The 25,799-nt window shown below is 39.9% G+C and overlaps 1 protein-coding gene across 2 annotated transcripts in view; it reads left to right on the forward strand.

Annotated features, from left to right (window-relative positions):
* The first annotated feature begins 10,599 nt into the window (after window positions 1-10,599).
* Window positions 10,600-25,799, forward strand: part of LOC143031609 (retinol dehydrogenase 13-like) — a 60,071-nt gene continuing 44,871 nt past the window's right edge. For both annotated transcript variants that reach the window (XM_076195730.1, XM_076195801.1), the window contains exon 1: window positions 10,600-10,822. In XM_076195730.1, coding sequence (XP_076051845.1) covers window positions 10,740-10,822 — 83 coding nt within the window. In that variant the 5' untranslated portion in view covers window positions 10,600-10,739. The remainder of the gene's footprint in view (window positions 10,823-25,799) is intronic.

The following is a 25,799-nucleotide window of genomic DNA, read 5'->3' on the forward strand; positions in this document are numbered from 1 at the left end:
GTCGGAGGTATGGGGCTGCCGAGAGGCCTGAGGACCTTGGGGGGCGCCACCCTCCGTACCATAAGACATGTTCCCACGTCTTCCGAGAGGCCCGGGTTCTTACCACGGACGGCTCGAAGACGGGAACGGATTGTGCTCGTATAATATCAAAGTCTACGCCTAGGTCCTGACAATCCAAGCTGTGGGACCGTAGAACTTAGGTAAGGGGCCGCCGACACCAGAAGCCCCCCTCCGCACTACCAGACTCGCAGCAACGGGCACAAGCCGGAGCACAAGAAATAAGAAGGTAACATTTGGATCACTAAAAGGGTAGTCGAAGAATGGGACAAACCAGCAGCCAAGCGGAAAGCGATAAAACTAACAGACGATTAACCAGCAGGAAACGGGACCGCCTGCTCCCATGTGGGCAGCAAGTTGACCACTCTGTCCCGTTTCCGCGATGTGAGTGAGCTCAGCAAGCCGGGTGAGAAGGGAGGGGGAGGTGGGGTCGACAATGCGCATGCCTGCACAGAGCCGGGAATTTTAAATTTCCGATGATTTTGGCGGAAAATTCAACCACACTCAACCTTCGGGAATTGGCCATATGACCAGGAGTGTGGTATAGGATTATCGCTATAGCTTCGCTGTGCAGGTTTCTTTCAGCCGATAATGATCAATTGTTTTGCAATTACATGAGAATGAATATAAACAGCTTTTCTGTTCTCCTTTCGAAAGTGGAGCCATATGTACAAAGGAATGAGACAAATATGAGGAAAAGCATAGCACCAGTAGCACGTCTAGAGGCTAATTTCTTATTCACATGACTCACTCCTGCATATTGTCTGTGCTATGTGCTTCAATGCTGCAGCACATTTGTCTCTGTTTTTATAACCAAAGCACTTCATATTCCATAAACATTCCTGAACTCGGTATAAATCAATCAATGTTACGGTGTCTTGTCGAGACCAGTATACACTAGTACTAGGTGCGGACATGGTGGTAAGGTAACTTTGGTCTGTACTGAACGGGTTTGCTAACTTTGCTCGCACCTCACCTCGTGCGTTTGGCAGCGATATCAGCCCTCCATCCACTGCCCGGAAATGGCGCCGGGAACGGTTTGCCCGCTGAAATTGCCCGTTGTCGAGCAAAGCCCTCGTGCCCGGCGGACAGTGCTCGACCGTGTGGACGTGGCATTAGAGTGTGCAGGGCTAACCAGGTACGAATCTCCAACCAAATACGTATGTTATATCTTGACTAGTCAGTTAAGTGATTTACTGTGAAATAATATTCATGATACAAAGATAAAACTTGTTGAATCTATTGCATGCCACTGATTGCGGAGATATATTGAATCATAATTGTATGTCATATGTGTGCAACTGAAACGCGGGGGCGAGACGATGTTTGAATCTTTATTGTGACGTAGCGTACATGGAGGGGAGGCACGACATGCGCCTAAGGGGTCTACAGAGTAACTGGCCCGTGGGTGAAGGTGCTACATACTGTAAGCACACATAAGAGAAGGGAGGCTTTTGTCCGGGGGCGTCGCTGTTGGTCAGAGCACGCCGTAAGTACAACGTCGTTCTCCTTACGCAGAAGGAAGACGATGCCACCTCATACACATGTATCAATGAAAACCTTGTGCCCGTGTAGGAGGCACTACAACACTACGGTGCAACCCTACGATGCCCTGCTCGTGTCGAATGCCAGGGCACCTTACAAAACTATAACACAATATAATAGAATAATAAAATCAGTGTAGTATGTTCTGTTTAATTAGCCTTGGGACTGATTTACATGAGTTTGCTCCCCTCTTTTGAGGAACATTTCTCTGGTCTTTCGAAATCGAAATTACATGCTCGACTTGACGGGAACGTCCGTGGTCCCGGCCGGTGTCCCAAATTTCCTGGAATTTGGCTCCCAACTGCAGCTATCCTCCTTCACTAATTCCCCAGTGTATGAGAATTCCCATGCCCCTCAACCACCCCCTCCTCCTTCCACTGTCCAGGGTTTTCGTGACATCCACTTAGCCAGCTAACATGATTAGTTTGCAATCGGTGGTAGAATTCCTAGGTGTAGGCATGTTTGTCCTTTTCTCACAGAGTGGAGAAGGCTTCGTGATATCAGCCGAGGATTCATTTGCTGTCATCCCACATGAGTATCCAATTTCCACCGTCCTAGAGACCCTTTTGAGCACCACCATCGTGTCGAGATAGCCCCCAGTCTCTCCGAAGATCGTGGGATTTGTCGGGTTATCATTCGTCGTTTCCTCATCGACGCGCGCGCGCGCACACGCACGGCTCGACGGTGCATTGGTACCGTTCTCGACCGCTAAATCAGCGATCCAATTTAGAGTTCCTCCCACGGCTGAAAATTTCAGCATCACTACACCAGGACCTGACACCCCAACTCTGGTTAAAGTTGTGTGTGCGTGTGAGGTCACAGCATTATCTATAGATCGGTCCATATAAGAGTTCTGAGCTCTCATCTGGGAGGGTAATAGCTGTCGGTCACGAGTCCAACACGTGATCTAAGACCGTGTTGAATCACACACAAACAAGTTGGGGTGTGCGTATAAAGGATGTGTAAAGTTGCATTATCCATAGATCGGGTCATATATGAACCCTCATCTGGGAGGGTAATCACTGTCAATCAAGACTAGCACGTGATTCGAGACCATAGTGGATCACGATCAGATTAGCCGCACCCTACTATGTTCTTTAGGACGACACGTCACAATTCGAAATGTACACCATTTCTGTTGGTTTGTACTCATAACTGTTCCGACCTCCCCTTTTGACTTTAAGAGGTTTAGCTTAGTATAAGAATGTTTTATGTTCAAAACTGGTTTCCACCTTTGTTTTGCTTGCCATAGTATGGTATATGACTCAGGTATGGTCCAAGAACAGTTATGATCTGATCATAATACAAGCCTGGTGAATCAGGGCACCAAGCAACAAAATAATTGGACCTTTCCCTCGATCTCCTTGTTGTTTTACTCATACGAGTACTGGTCCCCTGTACCCTACCTCTGGCGCTTCAGGTTATAATGCACTACTTCCTAGTGCTCGTACTGTTTAGTTGCCCACTCCGTCCTGAGGTACGGGTAAAATTTGGAATTAATTAATAGGTGACCCTAGCTGCAATGTAGCATTCACTATAACAACATATTGATATTGTTGATGGCCTGCTACCTTCTATCCTGTGGTACTTAATATTTACTCTTACCCTAGGATGGACTCCTCCTTTATTGTCCTACACTTGCTGATACAGCTGTAGAATAATGTAGTATATCATTAATGGTACTACACTGATATGGTACTCACTCATACTGTTTTGGTACCTTTCAGCATTATTTTGTTGTTCCTGATGCATAATGCAATGTTCCTTATTGTGATGATGCTCAAGGTTTGGTCTCAATATCCTAAGCGTTACGAATATTTTAGTAGCGTCACGGTCCGCAATGCCCGAAGTATGCGCCATGAGGTACAAGGATGAATGAGGAATCATGTTACTCATACTAGTTTAATGAGGACCCTTCGGGCCTGGTGTTGTATCTCATACAGACTATGGTAACTGCAAATACCATTTATAATAAAAAAAATGCATTGATATTCAAAAGATTATATTAATTATCACAATAATTAATTACATTTCATTATCAATTTTTTCTACCATACTTCAATGCTCCACACAATCAATTTAACCTTGACAAGATCACATACCATGATTACTTTCGCCGCCATAGCTCATCATAAATCATCTTTTATCACCATCCATTCATGGTCTGACAAACCAAATATTGGTATCAATGATGTGACTTCTACATTTGATGTACTATTACATATTCAAACATATTACAGAAACATTCTCACTTAATGCTTACCAAAAGGGGTTCCCTTGGGTACTTGCTCAACACATGTTTTCCCTGGCCGAGAGCAAGTCACTAAATGGGACGCTTAGAAGTCATCCTCTACCGACGCCATGTATGTCACTACTCAATGCATTTAGAGTGTGACAATTCCACTATTACAATGACCCATATATATTTTCTTCGGTTCACAAATTACAGTACACAATATTTTATTGGCTCACATACAGTATACCGTCACCATACAGTGATTTTTCTCTAGCAACCATTAACACGACAATAACGCTACTTTCTATCGCGGAACAATACAAACGGGAGCGTAAATTAATTAATTATATTTCTTCATAACAATACCACTATTTTCAAGTATAATTTCATAACACTATTTTATTATACATAATGAACCAATACAATGACTCAATTTCAAACATGTATACTTCCAATATCATTTTCCATGTATCGTAAAGTACATCCTTAAATCAAACATCATACGCCATGAGTTGCAGTTAGCTTGTGGCACACATAATTCACATGTGTAATATACCAATACAAAATGACAATTCCAGACATCAGGCAATTGGCACTCACACCCTCCCCACAAAACCACTGATGGGAGTCATGGAGTTCTATTTTGAATCACCTTCTAATAGCAGTATAAGTTTAGAAAAAGGTCGCTTATATAGTCTTTTACCACGTGCTACTTCCACCTGTATGATTAGCCATATTTACTCTCAATCGCTCTCACAACCTTGGCCAATAGCTAATGACTACGTGGTGTATTATTCTCTACCATCAATACAACATCTCCCTCCTTGAGATCTCTATTGACTTTAAGCCACTTTTGGCGTTCCTATAAGCAAGGCAAGTACAGTACTCTAATTGCCATCTCCGCCAAAACTCTCTTGTCAAGTATTGTACCTGTCTCCACTTCTTTCTGCTCTCGCAGAGCATTTCTTGACTGTCAAGTGTAACTACAGAAATATCCAAAATTAAGTAAAGAATTCGGGGTGATTGGGCACAAATCGTCTACATCACTCGATATTACAGTGAGAGGGCAACTATTAGATGTATTCTCAACCTCGCAAAAAATGTACTCAAACTATCATCAGATAAAATCTGTGTGTTTATTACAACTTCCAAAACTCTCCGGACTGCACTTAATCATTCTCTCAAAAACACCACCATAGTGAGAACCTCCAGGTGGAGTGAATACTCAGTCCACACCTCTTTTGGCTAATTCGATACCAATTTGGCGAACAATAAAATGCTCCCTCAATACCTTCGATGCGCCAATGAAGTTTGTGCCGTGATCACTAATCAATTTACTAATTGTACCCCGTCTGGATACAAACCTGACAAAAGCATTTATCACGCTCTCTGCCGTTAAATCATGTAAAACTTCAAGATGTATAGCTCTAATGAAGAGGCATGTAAATAATAATCTATATCTCTTGATTTGAGATCGTGCTCTTTTCACAAAGAATGGCCCAAAGCAATCTCCTTTGCAAAACAACAGTTTTGCACAAATTTAATTACTCTTTCTTCAGCAACATTCATTAATCGAACATTAAGTTCGGCAATTGACACTCTTTGTTTTTGCAAATATTTAACAAATAGTATAAGATAAGTACATCCTCTAATCAATTTAAACAATGAAGAATAATGACTCACTAGTTGTCACAAAATCCCTGGACAGTGGAAGGAGGAGGTGGAGGTTGTGGGGGCGTGGGAAATACCTACCTTAGGTGAGATGAAGGGGGATGGATAGCTGCAGTGGGAAGCCGAAGTCCAGGAGATTTTGTGCCACCGACCGGGACCACGTACGCTCCCTTCTCGGCGCGCGTGTACATAAGTCAAAGAGGGGGGTGGGGGGACAACTCATTAAGTAGATCGTCCTAGGCTAATCAAACAGATCATCCTATTGTGATATTTAATGATCTAGACTGATTATACAATCAAACATTGTAATCATGCTACACACTAATAATTGACTGATTTAACAGACAACCTAATTTCACTTATGTATCCTACTTTATCCCTGCGCGCAACTATGATATCTAACTGTACTTAACACTAGATCGTCTTCTCTTAGTGTCTTCTGTTGGATGGGGGGGGGTGTCTTCAAATAGGCGTGGGACCGCGTCTGGGGTGGGAAGGCCTTTGTTTGAGCTCGGCGCGACTGCCTGACCTCGTGGTTGGCATCTCCGGGCGGGAATTGAGGTCGGTTGTGTGGGCGCCTCTCCGTAATTTGCCAGTTCCTTTCCAGTCAGGATGTTCCGAAAAGGGGGCGATTCTGCACCCCATTCGCTGCGACACGGCAAATTAGTTAAGTTGGATAATCACCGTAGGCAACTCTTCGCCGACATGTTCCTGGTCACGGGGCACTGAATGTCGTGGCACTGGTATTCACGGGTTCTCCGGGCACTGAATGTCGTGGCACTGATATTCACGAGTTCTCCGGGCACTAGTCACTTATAACACAACGTAATTTGTTTTTTTTTCAAAAGTTTTGTTTATTGTATTTTTTTAGAGTTTATTAATCCATTTTTCCTGCTGATTTCAAATATGGAATTATTTTTTCTGTATCATCGACCGTTATAGAAATACATATAATTTCAATGTTACCATGTATATTTTGGAATTGTTATGTGGTCTGCTACTAAATGTTTATCTAATTTTCTCTTTCAGATCAATGTCTGAACTATTTACCTGTTAAGATGGCTACTAGAGGATGTGAAAATTCTCCTGATACATTTTGCTATGTGTGTGGTTATTATATTGGGAAAAAACAAGTACTACATAAGATCGTGAGAGGTGCTAAAGTGTGGATAGCGTACAGACTCTATTTCAGAATGCCCATGGGTGACCAGGACAAGCCATGGGCACCTCATGTGATATGTGGAAGCTGCCGATCTACTCTAGAAGGATGGCTGAGAGGTACAGGAAGGGCAATGCCTTTTGCCATTCCTAGAATATGGAGAGAGCCGAAGAACCATCACGACGACTGCTACTTTTGTATGATTGATGTGACGAAGTACAGGAAAGTGAAAGGAAGACAAGCTCTGCAGTATCCAGACATACCATCATCTAGAGCACCTGTCCCACATGATGATAGTTTACCAGTACCACAACCACCAGAAAATGCAAGTTTATTTTTATCATACTCTCTTTACTTTTAATTAACTTCAATATTAAGTACTTATTATACATTCACTTTCCTAAAGATATATGGAATACTAATGCTATTCGTCTTTGTTGAAGTTGCTATATTTAGTTATTTCTTTCTTTCCAGATGGAAGATGTAATGGAAATTTCATCTGAAGGGTCAGCAGGTAGCAGCAGCCATGAAATGGGAGACGAAGATTTCGCACCAAGAACGACTTCGGAGCCTCACTTTCCAAGTCAGAGTGAGCTAGATGACTTAATCAGAGACTTAGGTCTTACTAAGTCAGGAGCTGAGCTTCTTACATCAAGGGTGAAAGAATGGAATCTACTAGGAGAAGACTGCAGGACATCTGTGTACCGGAAACGACATGAAGAATTAAAAATTTACTATGACTTTAGTGATGATATGTGTTATTGTAAGGATGTTACTGGTTTGTTGACAGCCCTTGGACTCGAACATGATCCTGCAGAATGGCGACTGTTCATAGATAGCTCAACACGAAGTCTCAAAGCAGTATTGCTCCACAATGGAAATAAAAACCCATCTTTGCCTCTTGCACACTCAGTACAGAAGAAAGAAAACTATCATAATGCCAAACAGCTTCTTGAAAAAATCAATTATGCTGAATTCAAATGGGATGTTTGTGGTGATTTCAAGATGCTAGCCTTTTTGCTTGGCTTACAAGGGGGATACACAAAGTATTCCTGTTTTCTTTGTTTATGGGACAGCAGGGCTGATGATGATCATTATAATAAAGTTCATTGGCCCCCAAGAGTTGAACTGCAGCCAGGAATGTTAAATGTTCTCAGACAGCCTCTAGTAGATTCGAAAAAAGTTTTATTACCCCCACTTCATATCAAGCTAGGGTTAAACAGTTTGAAAAGGCTTTGGATTTTGGAGGCGAAACTTTCCAAGAAATTTGTCTCATGTTTCCCAAGCTATCTGAGGCTAAGCTCAAGGGTGGTATATTTGTTGGACCCCAGGTAAACAAAATGTTGAAGTCGGAGAAACTGGAAAGAGCGATGACGAAAGTTGAAAGAGAAGCTTGGTGTTCATTTCGTGATGTAAATTAGTTCGTGGATTCCTAGGAAATCACAAGGACCCTAATTATAAACAAATAGTGGCAAAGCTTATTGGGAACTTCAGGAAACTTGGTTGTCGTATGTCCTTGAAGATACATTTCTTGCATTCTCACCTAGATTTCTTCCCCGAAAACTTGGGGGCTGTCAGTGCGGAGCATGGCGAGAGATTTCATCAGGATATCGCAACTATGGAAAGAAGATATCAAGGACGATGGAATACTGCTATGATGGGAGATTACATATGGTCACTAGTCAGAAAAGACGAAAGCATGCATTCTAAAAAATATCGATTGTCAAAGCACTTCTAATCATGAGAAGAGTCATCAAAACACTTGCAGTGCAAAGTTGTGTTGTTTATTTTGTTCTTACTAATAAAATATTGTAGCTCTTAAATACACTTCATATTATGAAAAAAATACTAGATGTTGTATAATTATCCTTAGAATGCTAAAGTAGATTGAATCAATTAACTACTGGAGAGAAAGGTTGCGTATACTCGTATAACAATGAAATATAAAATCAATAATAAATAAAGAAATATCGATGTTACGTCAAAACTAATGTGATATTTGGATTCAGTGACACGAAATACATATATAAACATGAAAAAATACAAAGAAACAAAACATGTGTTACATTGTGTAATTAATCAGCCGTGATTAGACAGTGATTAACAGTTCGTATTAATAAATGGAATTCGCAGTGACCACTCTACGAGAGAGTGATGCACATTTGGACCTTCCGAGGACGCGCGGGTCTCACCTCACTCTCTGAAAACCCCCGCTTAACTGCCCATAGGCACTCTAGCCTGGGGTCAACTGCCCACCTATACTGTAGGGCGTACACCGTTGCCGTTTCTTCTACGTTTCCACCCACTAGTTTTGAAGGGAGCGACGAACAATGTTTATGTGGAAGTTGAAACAGTTTTAATTGTTCCTTGAGGGTAGACACTATTCACGAGAGTGGAAGATATGATCCTAACTAGTTTAATTAAAACTAACCTAAACAATAAATGGCAAGCGCGCAGGGGGGGGGAACCGTTAGACCTAATTCGAACGGTAACACTTGAAGGTAATACACCATTCTAATCATAAAGTAGCAACTTACAACTGCAATAAGGAACAGTAAACTTGATAATTTGTGGAATCCCACACTTAATACTAAACATTCGTGTCTTTACACGTAGGCATATGCAGACACTTGGAACAAAAGGGAGGGGGGAGGGTTTCCCTGAGTAATTAGAAGTCTCTCTCAAATTCGTTAAGGCGCTGTAACTGATTGTCAACTTGGCACAATAGTTAATGAGGATAGGGAGAAGGAAAAATATGAAGAAGTAGTTGCTAGAGGTCTTACGAGTTCCGGTGATTCCAAGGAGTAGAGGAAATTGATGGCTGAAAAGGGTTGAAAGGAGACGAAAAGCTGTGGAAATATTTGGTAACTGTGGTTTGAGAGCAGACGTAAGAAAATGAGAAGTAAGGGTAGGCCGTGTGTCACAACCCAAAGTTGTGACACTAGTTGTAACATTACAGGATTAGCTGTATCGGTTTGCTTCGGTTCTACCTCGACTCTAAAGATCTTTTTTATTTCAAGATTAGACAAATCGGCCTTGATCTGCGGTTGATCTGGCCACACTTCTTCATTTTGAGACAAGAAAGCGGGTCCTTGACACCGTCTACTAGTTTGCCTCCCTCTCGTAGCATCATCTGTAGGATTATCCTTGCTTACTACAGACATCCTCAGAGTTCTCTCTAATCTGAGATACTCTATTAGCTACAAATGTTTTAAATCTTATGTGATCATTATTTAGGTATTTTAACACTGTAGTTGAACCTGTCCAAATATAAATTTGGCTTATCTGTAAAGGTAATTCTCTCACTATCACACTTTAATTTGATGGCAAGCGTGGAATAGTAATTGGTTTCAAAGGAGCTACCTTAGCCTTTCCCAAAATGAAGCTACACTGAATCTTACCATCAACATATCTAAGATACAAACATACTAAGTGTAGTAGTCCTTGAATTTTTTCTTGAAAATAACCTTCCTATTTGACTGCTTAATGGACACAGGTAGTGAGTTTCACACCTGTGAAGTAAAAGCTGTTTTTGGTGAAGGAATCTGCATGAGATACAATAAAAGACCCTTGACTGTCCCGGGTTCGATTCTCAGCAGATAACGTAAAATTACAGCTCGCATATGGAGGAGCAGAATTACGAACAACATTGTAAATAAGTTTTAGTTTCAGTTGCTCGACACGATATTTTACAGGTAACATTCCTACTTTGCTAAATTCTTTCATACCAATATGACTACGTTATGCTAACTTCTTTTAGGATCACCATCGATTTTTTTTTTCAACCTGAATATTACTTTGGACTCCTATTCATCTTCAAAGCTATTTTGATAATTTCTTTGTTCATATTACTCAAAATATCTTGCATTTCTGCAAATCTAAGGTTGTTTTTACTTCATCTGAATTGATACCCTTTAAATTCTGAGGTAAGCAAATATCATTCCTATAACCGTAGGTAGTCGTCGTAACCGTATTATAAAGTTAGTTAGTTGCCCATGTTTATGTTAGGTTACTAAAAGGATGTCCATGAAGTGAGATAGACACGTCATTTACACACCACGTAAAAACAGAATGCGTCTGAAATGGAGGCCTCCCAGATCTTTTGTTGTCATGAGTGCAATTGGCTCTTTTGTAGGAGGTGTAGTCATATTCAAGTAAGTATTATAAGTATATTAGTATTTTTGTGTACCCGGTTTTTAAATTTGCATTAAAAAATTTCAAGCAATTCAAGGCAGTAAGTAACCATTACAGATGAATTAATCAAGAAATGTATGGAATATATGCCATGATACTATTACTATAATAATTATATATAATACCATTAATCAAGAAATGTATGGAATATATGCCATGATTAGGTACCCCCACAAAATTGAAAAAAAAAAAAAATTAACCTTTAAATTATTTTTGCATATGAAAGACAACTTTATTAGAAACAAAATGCTTTTTAAATTTTTGAAATAGCTTGAAAAATAAGGGAGATACGATTTTTTTTAAATTATTTTCTTAGCCCACATTTTTGGCTAGACTTTACCATAACAAAGTGTTAGAATTAAGGGTGGTAATTTGTAAAGATTTCGGTAAAGAAATACACTTTAACTCTAAACCACTGGTCCAATTTTATTAAAATTCGGAATACTTTGGTTTTATGGATCAACAAATCACATGAGCATGTCAAAAACAATGTGAGACATCTTGGTCGGCATTGGTTGCCGGTTGGTAATTTTGCAGAGGATAAAAACGTAACTTCTCTTTGATCATTTTACATGGAAATCACACATTTTAAAGAAAATAGGTCAAATAATGCAACCATATGCTATTTTTCATATATAAATTATGCATTTGAGCAAAAACCGTAATTGTGTGGTTTTGGTCGGCGTTGGTCGACTGGACGAACTAGATGCATCAGATTCATGGGTGATATGCCTACATATAATGCCGCTAAGCTCAAACATCAAGTGATCAATGATCTTAAGCTTCTCATTTCCGGGAAAAAAAGGTTGATAAACTTGTTTATATAACTTAAAATTATGTTTAGTGATGCCTTACCTTAATATTTTTACTCGGAAAACTATGTTGCCGAGTTTGATAACCAAATTTCTGTTGAAATCGCTGAAAAAAAATTATATTTCAATAATTGGGCATACACTTGCAAAACAACAAGGTAATTTGAATATTTTGCGCATGCGCTGAACGCGGGAAGCATTCAAATTAAACTAAACAGAAGCTAGTGGTCCACAACAAATGGCGACATAAACATTACATGGTCGACAGTGGCGCCGCGCGTGGATTCGGGGGTACCTACATGATACTCTTACTATAATAATTATATATACCAGGGATAACTCAAATGAGGTAGGCAGGTACAGACAATTTTTTTTTTTTTTTTTTAACCCTTCAATTTTTGTTGCATATGAAAGACAATTTCATTAGGAGCAAAATACTTTCAAATTTTTTAAAGTAGCTTGAAAAATGAGGGAGATACAATTGTTTTATCCTGAATTTTTGGCTAGACTTTACTATATCAAAAGGTTAGAATTAAATTTAAGCCAAGTTAGGTACGCGCGAATCTACGCGCGGTGCCACTATCGACCATGTACTGTTTACATCGCCATTTTTTGCGGCCCACTAGCTTTTGTTTAGCTTGGTTTGAATGCTTCCTTCATTCAGCACATGAGCAAGATATTCAAATGACCTTGTTGTTTTGCAAGTGTATGCCCAATTCTTGAAATAGAAATAATTTTTCAGTGATTTAAACGGAAATTTGGTTATCAAACTTGGCAACATAGTTTTCCGAGTAAAAATATTAGGGTAAAGCATTAATAAATATTATTTTAATTTACATTAACATGTTTATCAACTTATTTTCTCCCGGAAATGAGAAGCTTAAGATCGTTGATCACTTGATGTTTGAGCTTAGGGTCATCACATGTAGGCATATGGTCACGCGCGAAACCATGCGCGGCTCCGATATCGCCATCTTTTGCGCCCCGTTGGATTTTGATTTTTGTTTGGCTTAGTTTGAATGCTTAGAGCGTTCAGCACATTTGCAGGATATTAAAGTTATCTTGTTGTTAAACAAGTTTATGCCCAGTTCTTCAAAACTTTACTAATTCTTGCCGATTTCAACGCAATTTTTTATAGCATTGGCAAATTAGTTTTCTGAGTAAAAGTGTAAAGGCAAGAAACTAAATCATATAATATTGAATATAATAATGTTGTTTATTAGCCTCTATTCTACCGGATATGAGCAACTTTGAAATCGTTGGTAATAGCGCAGTTGTGCAATCTAAGTTTCTTGAAGCTTAGATGCCTATTCGACATATTGTTGCCATGGCAACGTGATAGGTGTCAGTAAGAACGGTGTAAGAGGAAAGTCCTGCATTGTTTTTGACATGCTCAGGATATTTTTGGACTCATAAAACCTGTGCATGCCAAGTTGCATGTCAGTTGGGCCAGCGGTTTGGATTTTATTGATTATTTCTAAATTGACAACAGTTGCCATGGCAACGTGATAGATGTTTGTAAGAATGGTGTCAGAAGAAGGTCCTGCAATGTTATTGACATGCTCAGGTGTTTTATTGACCCATAAAACCTTGACATGCCAAGTTGCATGTCAGTTGGGCCAGGGGTTTGGATTTTATTTATGATAATCTGAAAATTGACAACTTCATGGTTGCCATGAAAAAGCAAATATGGTATGATGGAGATGTCTTGCATTGTTTTTGACATACTCATGCGATTTGTTGATCCTTAGAACCCAAGTATTCCAAATTTTAATCAAATTGGACCAGTGGTTTAGAGTTAATGTGTATTTCTTTACCGAAATCTTTACAAATGACCACCCTTAATTCTAACATTTTGCTATGGTGAAGTACAGCCAAAAATGCGGGCTAAAAAAATAATTCAAAAAAGCGTATCTCACTTATTTTTTGAGCTATTTAAAAAATTTAAAAAACATTTTGTTTCTAATAAAATTGCCTTTCATGTGCAACAATAATTAATTTAAGAGTTAAAAAAAAAATTGAAAATTTTGTGCCCATACCTACAAGTTAAGGTAGCTAGATCAGGATGAAAATTGAATTCCTGATATTTGAGCTGAAGTAGTTCTCATGGGATGCAGAAAGTCACTATGATGGGTCTCACTAATTGCCAACCAAAAGCCGACCAAACCCAAACAGTGACGGTTTTTGGTCAACTGCACAATTTCATATAAAAAATTAGCATATGGTTGCTTTATTTGACCTATTTTCTTTAAAATGTTGGTCAGTTTATAGTTTCACCCAACCAGTGAATTTGATATGTGGCTTATGTATTTCTGGTGAGAAATTTTGTGATATGAATGATGGTGTACATCATTTCCGTCGCAATTGCTTACTTTTTAAGATATTATTTATTAAAGATATGCACTTTGGCCTACCTCTCTTCCAGAACGATCTGGGAGGACCTGTGGGAAATCGGGGTTTTTGGGTGGGGAGCAATAATAAATGGAGTAATGCGTGTTGCAAAAAAGATAAAAAATGGAGAAGAACACACAAGAAATGAAAGAAAATACAATATTGTCACCCTTGTTGGCGGGAGTGTGCCATGTTTTGGGCTATGTCCATGGCAGCCATGTTGTGGTTCAGGAGTGGCAGTGAGGAATCGCTAAATATCTTGCTATATCCACTAAATTGAGTGAAGCCCACTCCGGGTTCACAAAAGTTGCTAACCGTAAAATAGGGAATAAATAGTGAGCCTCATAAAGAAAGTGCCTAAGTGACTTTTCCACCATTTCAGGAAATTGGGAAAGAAATCGAATTTCTATATAATGTACGTAATTGTCCTCTGAACGTAGTTTTAACCTACTCAGGCACAAAAGAAAACATTGTGAATGGTAGCACAAGGAGCAATGAAAAACGTAACTAGACCTAACGTAACGTAACGTAACCAGACCTAACCTAACGTAACCTAACCTAACCAGACCTAACCTAACCTAACCAACCCTAACCTAACCTTACCAACCCTAACCTAATGTAACCAGACCTAACCTAACGTAACCTAACCTAACCAGACCTAACCTAACCAGACCTAACCTAACAAGACCTAACCTAACATAACCTAACCTAATGTAACCTAACCAGACATAACCTAACCAGACATAACCTAACCAAACCAGACCTAACCTAACCTAACAAGACCTAACCTAACATAATGTAACCTAACCTAATGTAACCTAACCTAACATAACCTAACCAGACCTAACCTAACCTAACCAGACCTAACCTAAAGTAACCTAAAGTAACCTAACCAGACCTAACCTAACCTAACCAACCCTAACCTAATCTAACCAATCCTAACCAACCCTAACCTAATCTAACCTAACCTAACCAGACCTAACCTAACCTAACCTAATCTAATCTAACCAAACCTAACCAGACCTAACCTAACCTAATCAGACCTAACCAGACCTAACCTAACCAACCCTAACCTAATCTAACCAGGCCTAACCTAACCTAACCTAACCAACCCTAACCTTATCTAACCTAACATAACCAGACCTAACCTAACCAACCCTAACCTAGTGTAACCAACCCTAACTTAATGTAACCAGACCTAACATAACCTAACCTAACAAGACCTGACCTAACCTAACAAACCCTAACCTAACCTAGTGTGGGGGTTTTGCCCCCCCCCAGACCCCTCCAATCCGCACAAAATCACTCATAGTAATGTAACTTGGTCTCTTAAAAGTATGAAAATTAGTATAAATGTGTGTTTATGTATTCGAAGTAATAGGTAAGAAAGTAAATGGTAAGCATATATTCCGGGAAATAAAAACAACAATAATAGCATTAGCATTATCTTATGAGGAAGAGGTTGAGGGTTGTGGTGAAGAGGTTGAGGCTTGTGGTGGTGACGCTACTGCTGCTGCTGCGTCGTTATCAGTCAGTATCTTCGTCTTCCTGTGGGATGTCGGGAAGGCCAGATGGCCGCTTCCTGTTAGACTGTGGGCGATACAGTCAAGCGGCCTCAAGGAAGAAATGGTGAATAACTTCTTCCCCAAAAGTATGTAGAAACATGTAGCGAGCAAAGTACTGTTTAAAGTACTCGCTTCTTAATCCTGGGCGCTTTGCCCACTGTTTTAGGTCCAACCACAGGCACTCTATGTTCTGAGTGTGGATATTTGGTTGATTAGGATCCACAAAGTGTTCTTTGTGGTTAATCATGTAGTGCGTATAACCTTCAGCAGAGAGTTTGGTATATGCACGCCACGAGTCACTATAAATAACACTCCCAGATCGAATGTACTTTTTGGTTATAGGAATGAGCGTAGCAGCACTCCTGTCCTTATTAATGAGAGGCACAATGAAACACTTTTGTGATTCTCTCAATACCACCAAAAACCCAAAGCTGTGTGGTAATACGACCACGATTGTGTTTTCGCTTCACAATGTTTCATCAATCTCCACCTCAATGCCCTGACCACCAATAGCCTCCTGATTGTCAAACCACCGCTCAGTCACCTCGGAACAAAAACTGCACCAGTCGACACTAGTGTTTGGAGCCCACTTCAAACACTTTAAAACAGTGTCATGATTCCATTTCTTCTGAAGCCAGTGGTTCACAAAGCACACTATCTCTGAAGGTTTTAAGTGAGTTCCGTCGAGGAAAGTAGTGAAGTTACACTGCCTTCTTTTCTTTGTCTTGGAAGTTTTCTTCCAGTGGCCACAATACCAAGAATGCCTATCTTCCCTATAAGTACAGGGAAGTTGACAATAAGGGCACTGTATTTAGGCCACTAGCCAACTTTGCAAAGACCGAACCCTAGGCGGCATATGCTGCCACTTCGCTCGCGGGCGCCGCAGGCAAAGCACCCACGGCGTAGCCGTGGCTGGCGCAGCCAGGTGCTTGTACTTAAGGAAGAAAATAAAAGAAAAAATAAAAGTGGCCTACACAAACATGGACAGTATGATTTCTGGAATAAATGAACTAAACTATTTGTTAATAGAGAAACCAAACATAATGGGAATTGTGGAGACAAAATTGAAAGGTCCTGTATCATCAAGTATGGTGGGACAAGGTCTATATAACCATTGGGCGAAATGTAGAATGGATAAACAAGGGGAGAAGTCATGTTATTGACTAGAAAGGCCTTAAATGTGACAAAGATAACAGAAGGAAAAGATAATGTGGAAATGATTATGATTAGAGTTGTAAATATTAATATGAAAAGTAGAAAAATTATAGTAGTATATGTGCCCCCAAAAACACAGGCTTGGTCTGATAGTGATCATTTCAAATTACTGGAAGATACAAAGAATACATTATCTGAGGTACTGATAGATGGAGGAAATATAGTAATTATGGGTGACTTTATTGCAAAGAAAATAAATTGGGACGGAATGACAGTAAAAGGTGGAGAGGAACTCTGGGGCAAGACTCCACTGGATATGACCATTGACTATACATTGACTCAATGGGTCAAGGAAAATACCAGACATAGAAACAATGAAGAACTGTCGAGACAAGACCTAATATTGACATCTGAGCCTAAAACCATGGACAAAGTGAATTACAAGACACAGATTGGGAGGAGTGACCACATACTAATAAAGTTTGAACTTAAAGAACAAAATGATGTGAAAAGAAATGAGAAACATAGAGAACGAAGACTAATGTACAGCAAAATGGACTTTGTAAAACTTAGAATTTTTTTTCAAAATGCTAACTGGGAAATTTTTTCAAATGAAGAAACAAAGATGGAAGAGAGTTGGAACATATTTAAAGAAAATACAAGGAGGGAACAGATAAATATGTACCAAAGAAGAAACAAGTAAAGGATTTACATAAATTGTTGGTATAAGAAAAAGTGTAGTGATGCTAAAGATAGAACAGACAAAGCCTGGAAAAGATGGAAAAAAAAGGCAACAAAAAAAGGCAAACATACATCAAACTGAGAAACAAATATGTAGTTGAATTGGGAGACCTTAATGCTAGGGTAGGTAACGCACCAATAGACAGAGTGATTGGGAAGTATGGAGTTCCAGGTAAAAATCATAGTGGAGAATTGATGGAGATATATCTTGAGAGTTGATGATAGCAATTACATTGTTTAGGAAGAAAGTCAAGCATAAGTACACATGGGAGAGGGTGGTGGATGGAAGGGTGGCAGACAGAGTGTTAATGGACTATATAGTGGTGACCAAGAGTATGATAGGAAGAGTTAAGGATGTACATGTTCTAAGGGGAGAGAGTGGGGGAATATCGGATCACTTTCTGGTGGAAGGTAAATTGAGAGTGGAGAATAGGTGGAGAAGGAGGAAAAGGGCAAAAGGTAGGGAGGTACTTAGAGTGAACTGCTTAAATGAGAAAGAAAAGGAGAATGAGTATAAGAAAAAGCTGAGAGAGAAGTGGGAGGGAGTGAAGGATAGATTAGAACTAGGAGTGGAGGAGGAATGGGGATGGTTCAAGGAGGGATTCATAAGGTGTGTAAAGATGGTGTGTGGAACAAGGAGGGCAGGAGAAAATAAAAGGAAGGGTATTGAGTGGTGGGATGAGGAAGCAAAGAAGGGTGTAGAAGAGAAGGATGGCTACAAATTAGGACAAGGGAATCGTATGAGAGGTACAAAGTAAAGAGAAGGGAAGTTAAGCATAAGATAAAGGAAACAAAGAGGAGAGCAGATGTGAAATAGGGTAAGAGTATGTGATGAGATGTACAAGGGGACAGAGCAGCAGGCTGGAAGTGAGCATTAAGGGTGAAAGCCTGGAGGAAGTGGATAGTTTTAGATACTTGGGTGCAAATATGGCAGGAAAGGGAGGAGTGGGAGTGGAGGTAGAATGTAGATTGAGAGAAGTGAGTAAATGCCTTGGTGGATTAAAAAGTGTAATGAGAAATAGACATTTGAGAATGGATGCTAAGAGGAGGTTATATGAAGGAGTAATTGTGCCAACCTCACTGTATAGGGCAGAAACATGGAACACAAGAGAGGAAGAGAGAAGGAGTTTGAATGTGTTTGAGATGAAGTGTATGAGAAGTGTGGTTGGTGGGCTGGATAGAGTGAGAAATGAGGAGGTGGGGAGGAGAACAGTGAAGTACAAAATATCATGGTAGGATATAATGTCAGTGGAAGACAAAATATAATTTTAGGGAGGGATGCCGGACAGAATGTCAATAGAGGACAAAATATCATGATGGGATGTAATGATAGTGGAGGACAAAATATCATGGTAGGATATAATGTCACTGGAGGACAAAATATAATTTTAGGTGGGGATGCCAGACAGAATGTCAATGAACGACACAGCCGGTGTGAAACATGGTGACGTAGGTGGGCAAAGTGTACAAAAGAGATTGGATGACCATGAGCGACCAGATGTCCGTGATGGGGGAAATTATGAGCCATGGAATGTCAATGAAGGACCAAATATCAGTATAGAGCAAGGTGTCAATAAAGAATAAAATTATAATGTAAGGCATGATATTGAAACTCAAAAAGAAATAATCACAAGTTTCTTAAAATTTTAATGCTCGTAGTATTAGGAATAAATTCCAAGAAATACAGGCTTACGTCAAAAGTGAAAATCTCAATACAGTATAGGAATAACCAAGACGTGGTTAAATGGTAAAGAGTTTGAAGCTGAATTAATATTGCAGGATTTAAACACTTTCATTAGGATAGTAACCACAAGAAAGGTGGGGGTGTTCTGTTGTATGTTAAAAACAATGTCCATGCTTGTGTTTTAGAGAAAGTGAAACAGAATGCATGTGATAGTTTTTGGGTAGAATTAACCCAAACAAATGGAAAAAAAATTAATGTAGGTGTAATATATAGGCCAAAGACATTATCATTAGCAGATGACAGTGGGTACACGATGATGCCGACGTCAGCATCTTGATTATATTTATTGTAGTTGTACCTACGTAACCTCCATTCTCTCTAAACTGGCTTCATCATATTTTCTATGGTTATCAAAATTCACGAGTGAAAGAGAACGAACGATTGAGCACTGACTTTATTTTTTATAATGCGATTATTATGATGCAACATCGCACGTCAGGCAGCTAATGCTGCCAGACGTGCGATGTGCCCCGGAGTGAAGAGGTTAACTTATTAAGATCAATGAAAGTAGCCTTTGACTACATGGACAAAGAAATGGAAAAGACAATACTAGTTACACTAATAAGACCAAAATTAGAGTATACTGTGACACTATGGACACCTAGTTCTAAAAAAAAAAAACATAAAGAAACTAGAAAGAATTCAAAGAGCAACAACAAAGACGGCACCAACAGTCTCCAATTTGACATAAGAACAAAGATTGGATAAACTAAATCTACCAACCCTGGAACAAAGAAGAAAAAGAGGTGATTTGCTAACCATCTACAGAATTATGAAAGGGATGGAAATTCTTGATAGTGATGACTTAAAGTGTTTATGAGGCTTGGTCTAATTTTAAGTACATATTTCTTACTATTATTGACAGAGTAGCACCTCTCAAAGAGATACAGATAAAACAGAGGATGGAACCATGGATGATGAACGAAGTACTGGGTTTGATTACAGATAGAGACAGATTTATTGCAAGATTTAGGAAAAGTAGAAAACAGGAGGACTATAATGGCTATCTGTACTATATGAATGAGGTGATATATTGGAAGGAAAAAGCCAAAGCTGATCATTGTACTAACATGGTAAACCAGAGCAAACATGATCCAAAGAAGCTTTGGCAAACTCTGAAGAACCTAGAAGCTCACACTAAGCCTAGTAACAAAGCAGACAGGATAGGACTCGTGATAATTGATGAACTTAACTCTGACAGGAGCACCATAGCTAACCACTTCAACTCCTTTTTCATAATCATAGCAACTGAACTAGTAACATCCCTCCCAACGGGTTCTGGGAAGTTTGGGCTGGGGTATGTTCAGGAGTACTATAAAGATAAGTCCACAAAGTGTTTCCAACTACATCAGACCACCCAAGAAGAGGTTTTAAAATCACTGGCTAACATAAGTGCCAATAAGGCTACAGAGTTAGACGATATTCCTGTAAGTTTTGTTAAGGATGGGGCCACAATTATAACTCCTCCAATAACGCACATAACAAATTTGTCTATCAGTTCAGGATTTATCCCAAAGGACATGAAAAGGGCTTGAGTACCACCTCTTTATAAGAAAAATGCAAAAACTGAGGCACAAAACTACAGGCCTGTTTCATTTCTAGGTATTATTTCCAAAGTTTTGAAATGTATCGTATACAATCAGTTAGATACCTACTTCAGGGAACGTAATCTACTATACACCATGCAATCTGGTTTTAGATTGAAGTACTCACCAGACACCAGCTTGATATGCCTTTATGATCTGATAAAACAGGAATGCGACAGAGGTAACTACATGGGTTTAGTTTTGTTGGATCTACAAAAGCATTGCATTTGACACAGTGGACCATGACATTTTATTTAAAAAAACTTCAGGCATTAAGAATGGCAAATATTGGCTGGTTCAAGTCCTACCTCACAGGTCACAAACAACTTGTACAGGTAAATAGAGCCTGCTCAGGTGACAGACAACTTGTGGTGTACCACAAGGCTCATTTCTGATATTGCTTCTGTTCGTGGTCTATTTTTGTTTTTTCCAAATTCTATTATGCTACATTTCTTAATGTTGAAGTTCATCTCGCATCTGACTCCATTCCCATATTTTGTCTAGGTCTTCGTGTAGCGATCTACAATCTTCTTCCATTTTTACTCTTTTGAGTAATTTGGCATGGTCAGCAAAGAAGCTCATGTAACAATTTACTCCCTCATCCATATCATTTATATATATGGCAAACATGAAAGGAGCCAATACAGAGCCTCCCCCCCGAGGCCCAGTACTTTGATGTAGTGGGGGGGTCATCCGTGTAGTAAGGATGGGCTGAGCTGTGCCAGCCAGGTGTAACCATACTGGAGAGGTCAGCCCCGAGCTACCAGACGAAAACTGAGCCAATTTTTTTTTTTTTGGGGGGGGGGGGGGGGTGAATAGATAGGGGGTCCCTCACCCTTTTGCTTTGTGAACTCCCCTATCCCTATTCTTCATATTTGCTACCCTACTCTCCTTTTTCACCATCTTTCTCTAATACTTGTTAAGGAAGGTTCTGGTATCTTGGTGCCTCCCAAGCTACATGTCTGAACCCAGTCAAGTGGGGATGTATACCACGAGGTCACTACTCCCTGCGAGGGCCGAAAGCTCACCGACTGGGGAATGCATGTTTGCGAGGCAGGTACTAGGCTACCGACTTCCTTTCTCCCTATACAGTACACATGCAGAGTGACTATGCCGGACCCATCATAAATGGGACAAAACAAAAGAGGACAAACCCTGGGTTGACAAAGTCTCCAACTCACCTCCGAGGCCCTGCATGTGTAAATAGTCGTTTCTGGAACCTCCCGACTCTGCAGAGAATTTTCTTTTATTGCTTGCGGCATCAGGCAACTGCAGTATCTCCTTCTATGCATTTCCCATTCTTTCTTAATATATGGTGTGGCCTCATAGATATACAAGATCATGGCGTCTGTTCAAACTGACTATTCTAAACCCCCACCACTACCTGATCCTCCTCCTAAACCCCTATCCCTATCCTAATGTTGATGCTATTGACTCAGCAAAAATAAAAACCCCAGTTGATGACTCCAGCTTGAAAAAGGACTTCGGTAAAATCAATCAATCAAATACTGCCCCTAATAGTCATAGAATCTTACATTTAAAATATGTCTCTTGATAAGAGTTATACAGACTTGTATGAAAAGTTCCGTAAATTTGGACAAATTAAAGAGATCAGAGTTAAACTAACTGACAACTTTAACCCCTTCCATACGGTGCCGCACACGTAGGCGTCATGAGGAGCAAGTGGATTCGCGACGCTGCCATATCGGCGTCTTGATTATATTTATTGTAGTCGCCCCTGTGTTTTTACATTCTCCCAAATGCGCCCTTAATCCCATTCTCTGTGGTTTTCAAAATTCGCGGGTGAAAGAGAGAACGATCGATATAAGCGGCGACTATATTTTATGATGCGAATATTATTTCGTTACGTCGTACGGCTGGCATTGGCTGCTGCCCGCGAGATTTAAGTCCCGTATTGAAGTGGTTAAAGCTTGGCTAGTGTGGATCTCATTTCTTTCTAATCAGGATGCAGCTGCTGCCTGCTTGGATTGTAATAATTGCAATGAGAATGAATCTTCGGCCCAACTTGTTGCTAGAGCGCCACCTAACCTGGATATCTTTTATCCAGAAAAGCCGGTAGAGGAAAGGAAGGAAAGTGTGCAGAGGCCTCCCAATCCAGCTTAGTGGCTTATTGTCACTCTTGCAAAAGAACGTTATAACTTGTTCGAGTTTAGAAGATTCTTGAAGAGTCACCTTGGCTCTGGTAATTTGACTAACTCGCAGGTATCACGATTTGGAAGAAATTCCTTCCTAATTCATGTAAAATCTTATGAACAAGCTGCCATGGTGCTTAACTTGAAACAAAAATCGGACATTAAGGAAGTCAAACCCCACTATACCTTTAGTTATGCCAAAGGGGTAATTTTTAATAGAGATCTGTATGACTTTGATGAAGAAGAAATTTTAGAAATGTGCCCAACTAATGTTTGGAAGGTTGCTAAAATCCCTCGTTCTTCTATGATTATCCTAAGTTTTTCTGGTGAAGATCTGCCTCATTATGTAGAGATAGAAAAAGAGATTGTTTATGTGAAGCAGTTTAAGCCCCGTCCCCTTCAGTGCTTTAACTGCTATGGTTTTGGCCATCCTTCCCGCAGATGTGCAAGAAACAAAGTGTGTTTGATATGTGCTCAGCCTGAGCATGGGGATTGTTCCCGCCCAACAGTTTGTATAAATTGTAAAGAGCATGATGCCAGAGATAAGAACTGTGTAATTTATAAGAAGGAACAGGAAATACTACTAAAAGCTCATGCAGAACATATAAGTGTAGGACATGCTAAAAGACTATTAAGTAATTCCAAAAGATACAGTGATGTTGTTAAAACAAATAGTAAAGTGGATCAGCCAACTGTAGAAGGCAATAGAAATAGAAATGCTAATATGAATTCTTCTGTTAACACTGAACCCAAGCCTCAGTGTAAAACTGTTACTATGAAACCTAATCATCTTTCTTCTCAACTAGGAATTTGTAATACTTCTGAACCCTCCTGTGCGGAGGTTTCCCCACCCCTTGTTGAAGGTGTGTCCCCTGCCCCATCTGGAGGGGCACCTAAGGTTTCTATTGTAGAACCTCACAGGCTTCTTCTAATGAAGCCTCCTCTGAGGCAATCTCTCTTCCAGACTTGGGGGACTCCTCAGTAGAGGGATTGCTGACTAGTGTGCCTCACTCAGTAGAGGTGCACAGAAGCAATGAGGATCAACCAAATGCTGAACCCAAGCCTCAACGTGAAAGAGTCACTACTAGACCAAATCGTTCTTCTCCACAACTTGGAAATTGTAGTACTCCTCAACCCTCCTCTGCGGAGGTTCTCTCATCCCCAGTTGAGGGAATGTCTCCTGCCCCATCTAGAGGGGCACCTAAAGTTCTCATTGCTGAAACCCCACAGGGTTCCTCTAATAAAGCCTCCTCTCAATCAGTCAAACTTCCAAACTCAGGGGGGCCCCCCAATAAAGGGATCACGGACTGATGTGCCTCACTCAGTTGAGGCGCACAGAATCAAAGCTATGGAGTCTGAAGCTGTGCGCAGTAAAAGACTCCACAGTCCACCTTCATCTCCATCTTCTTCCCCAAATTGTGATAAGCAATCTAAGAAAGAAACTAATAACCCAGACTCTACATCGTCGGTCAGACCATTGTCAGAGAGGAGGATACCACCCGCGAAAGCAAAGAAATTAGAAAAGAACCCACCTTGTAAACCCTCTCTCTCCCAGACTTCTCTTACCAGACCAGTAGACCCAAAAAAGAAAAAGAAAACAGTATAATGTCCATAATTCAATGGAATATTCAAGGTTTTAATTCTCATCGAGAGTAGGTTGGGATTCTCTTTAAAGAACATGATGTGTCTGTTTTTTGTCTGCAAGAAACTATGCTTGGCAATTTATCCCCTAATGTTGGACTTAATTATATATTTTACAGATCTATGATTGGGGGCCGTGCCCATCGAGGTACTGGTATCATTGTTAAGAAATCTGTAAACCACAGAAGTGTCCACCTACATTTGGTGTTGCAGGCTTGTGCAGTACAAATCTTTACCACTAAATGGATCACTTTATGTTCTTTGTATTTGGAACCTGAACTGGAAGATCGGCTCGTAGACATATATAACCACCCCCGTCAGTTTGAGTTAAATGACGTACAATCTTTGGTTGACCAGCTCCCTGAGCCTTTTATTCTAATGGGTGACTTTAACGCCAAGCATCCTCTATGGGGTGAATCAAGGTGTGACCACTGGGGCAATATAATTGAAGAATTTATTGATAATAACTATGTCATTTTGATGAATGACTGTTCCAAAACTAGGTTTGATGTTTTTCACAACTCAAGTTCTGCTATAGACCTAACTATTTGTTCATCAGCCTTAAGATTAGACTACAGTTGGTCAATAGATGAAGATTTACATGGTAGCGACCACTGGCCTATCCATATCAAATATTTAAAGAACACTCACTCCTCTTGCTTACCTAAATGGAAGACAGGAGAGGCTAATTGGGAATTATTTAGGAGATCCACAGAGATTAATTATAAGACTAGCGATTTTGGTACAGGTCGACCATCACTCATCCGGCAATCATTAATCCGGAACAATCAGTTATCCGGGATTATTTTCGCTACTGGCTGCTAGCATTTGGTGGCACTGTGTCCTACAAAAACAAACTTGAGCAGGAATTATAAACACCAGCATCCAGCAATCTTTTCCTCTCGTGATTTTTACGCTTTGGTAAAAAAAAAAAAAAAAAAAAAAGTCCTATCCCCTACAATGGCTCCAGTGAATAAAGGAAGTGACAAGCGGATGGATGTTGATGCCAGTGCCCCTGTTGTTCATCATTATACCGATTCAGAAATTGTAGAAATGGTTACAAGCCCAGAAAAACAAACCAGTGAAGGAGAAAGTAGTGATGAAAATGAGGAAAAAGTAACAGAAAGAATTTCTATTGAACATTTAATT

The sequence above is a fragment of the Oratosquilla oratoria genome, chromosome 1 (assembly GCF_046742065.1).
Source record: "Oratosquilla oratoria isolate Oo_2021 chromosome 1, ASM4674206v1, whole genome shotgun sequence".
Classification (NCBI taxonomy): Eukaryota; Metazoa; Arthropoda; class Malacostraca; order Stomatopoda; family Squillidae; genus Oratosquilla; species Oratosquilla oratoria.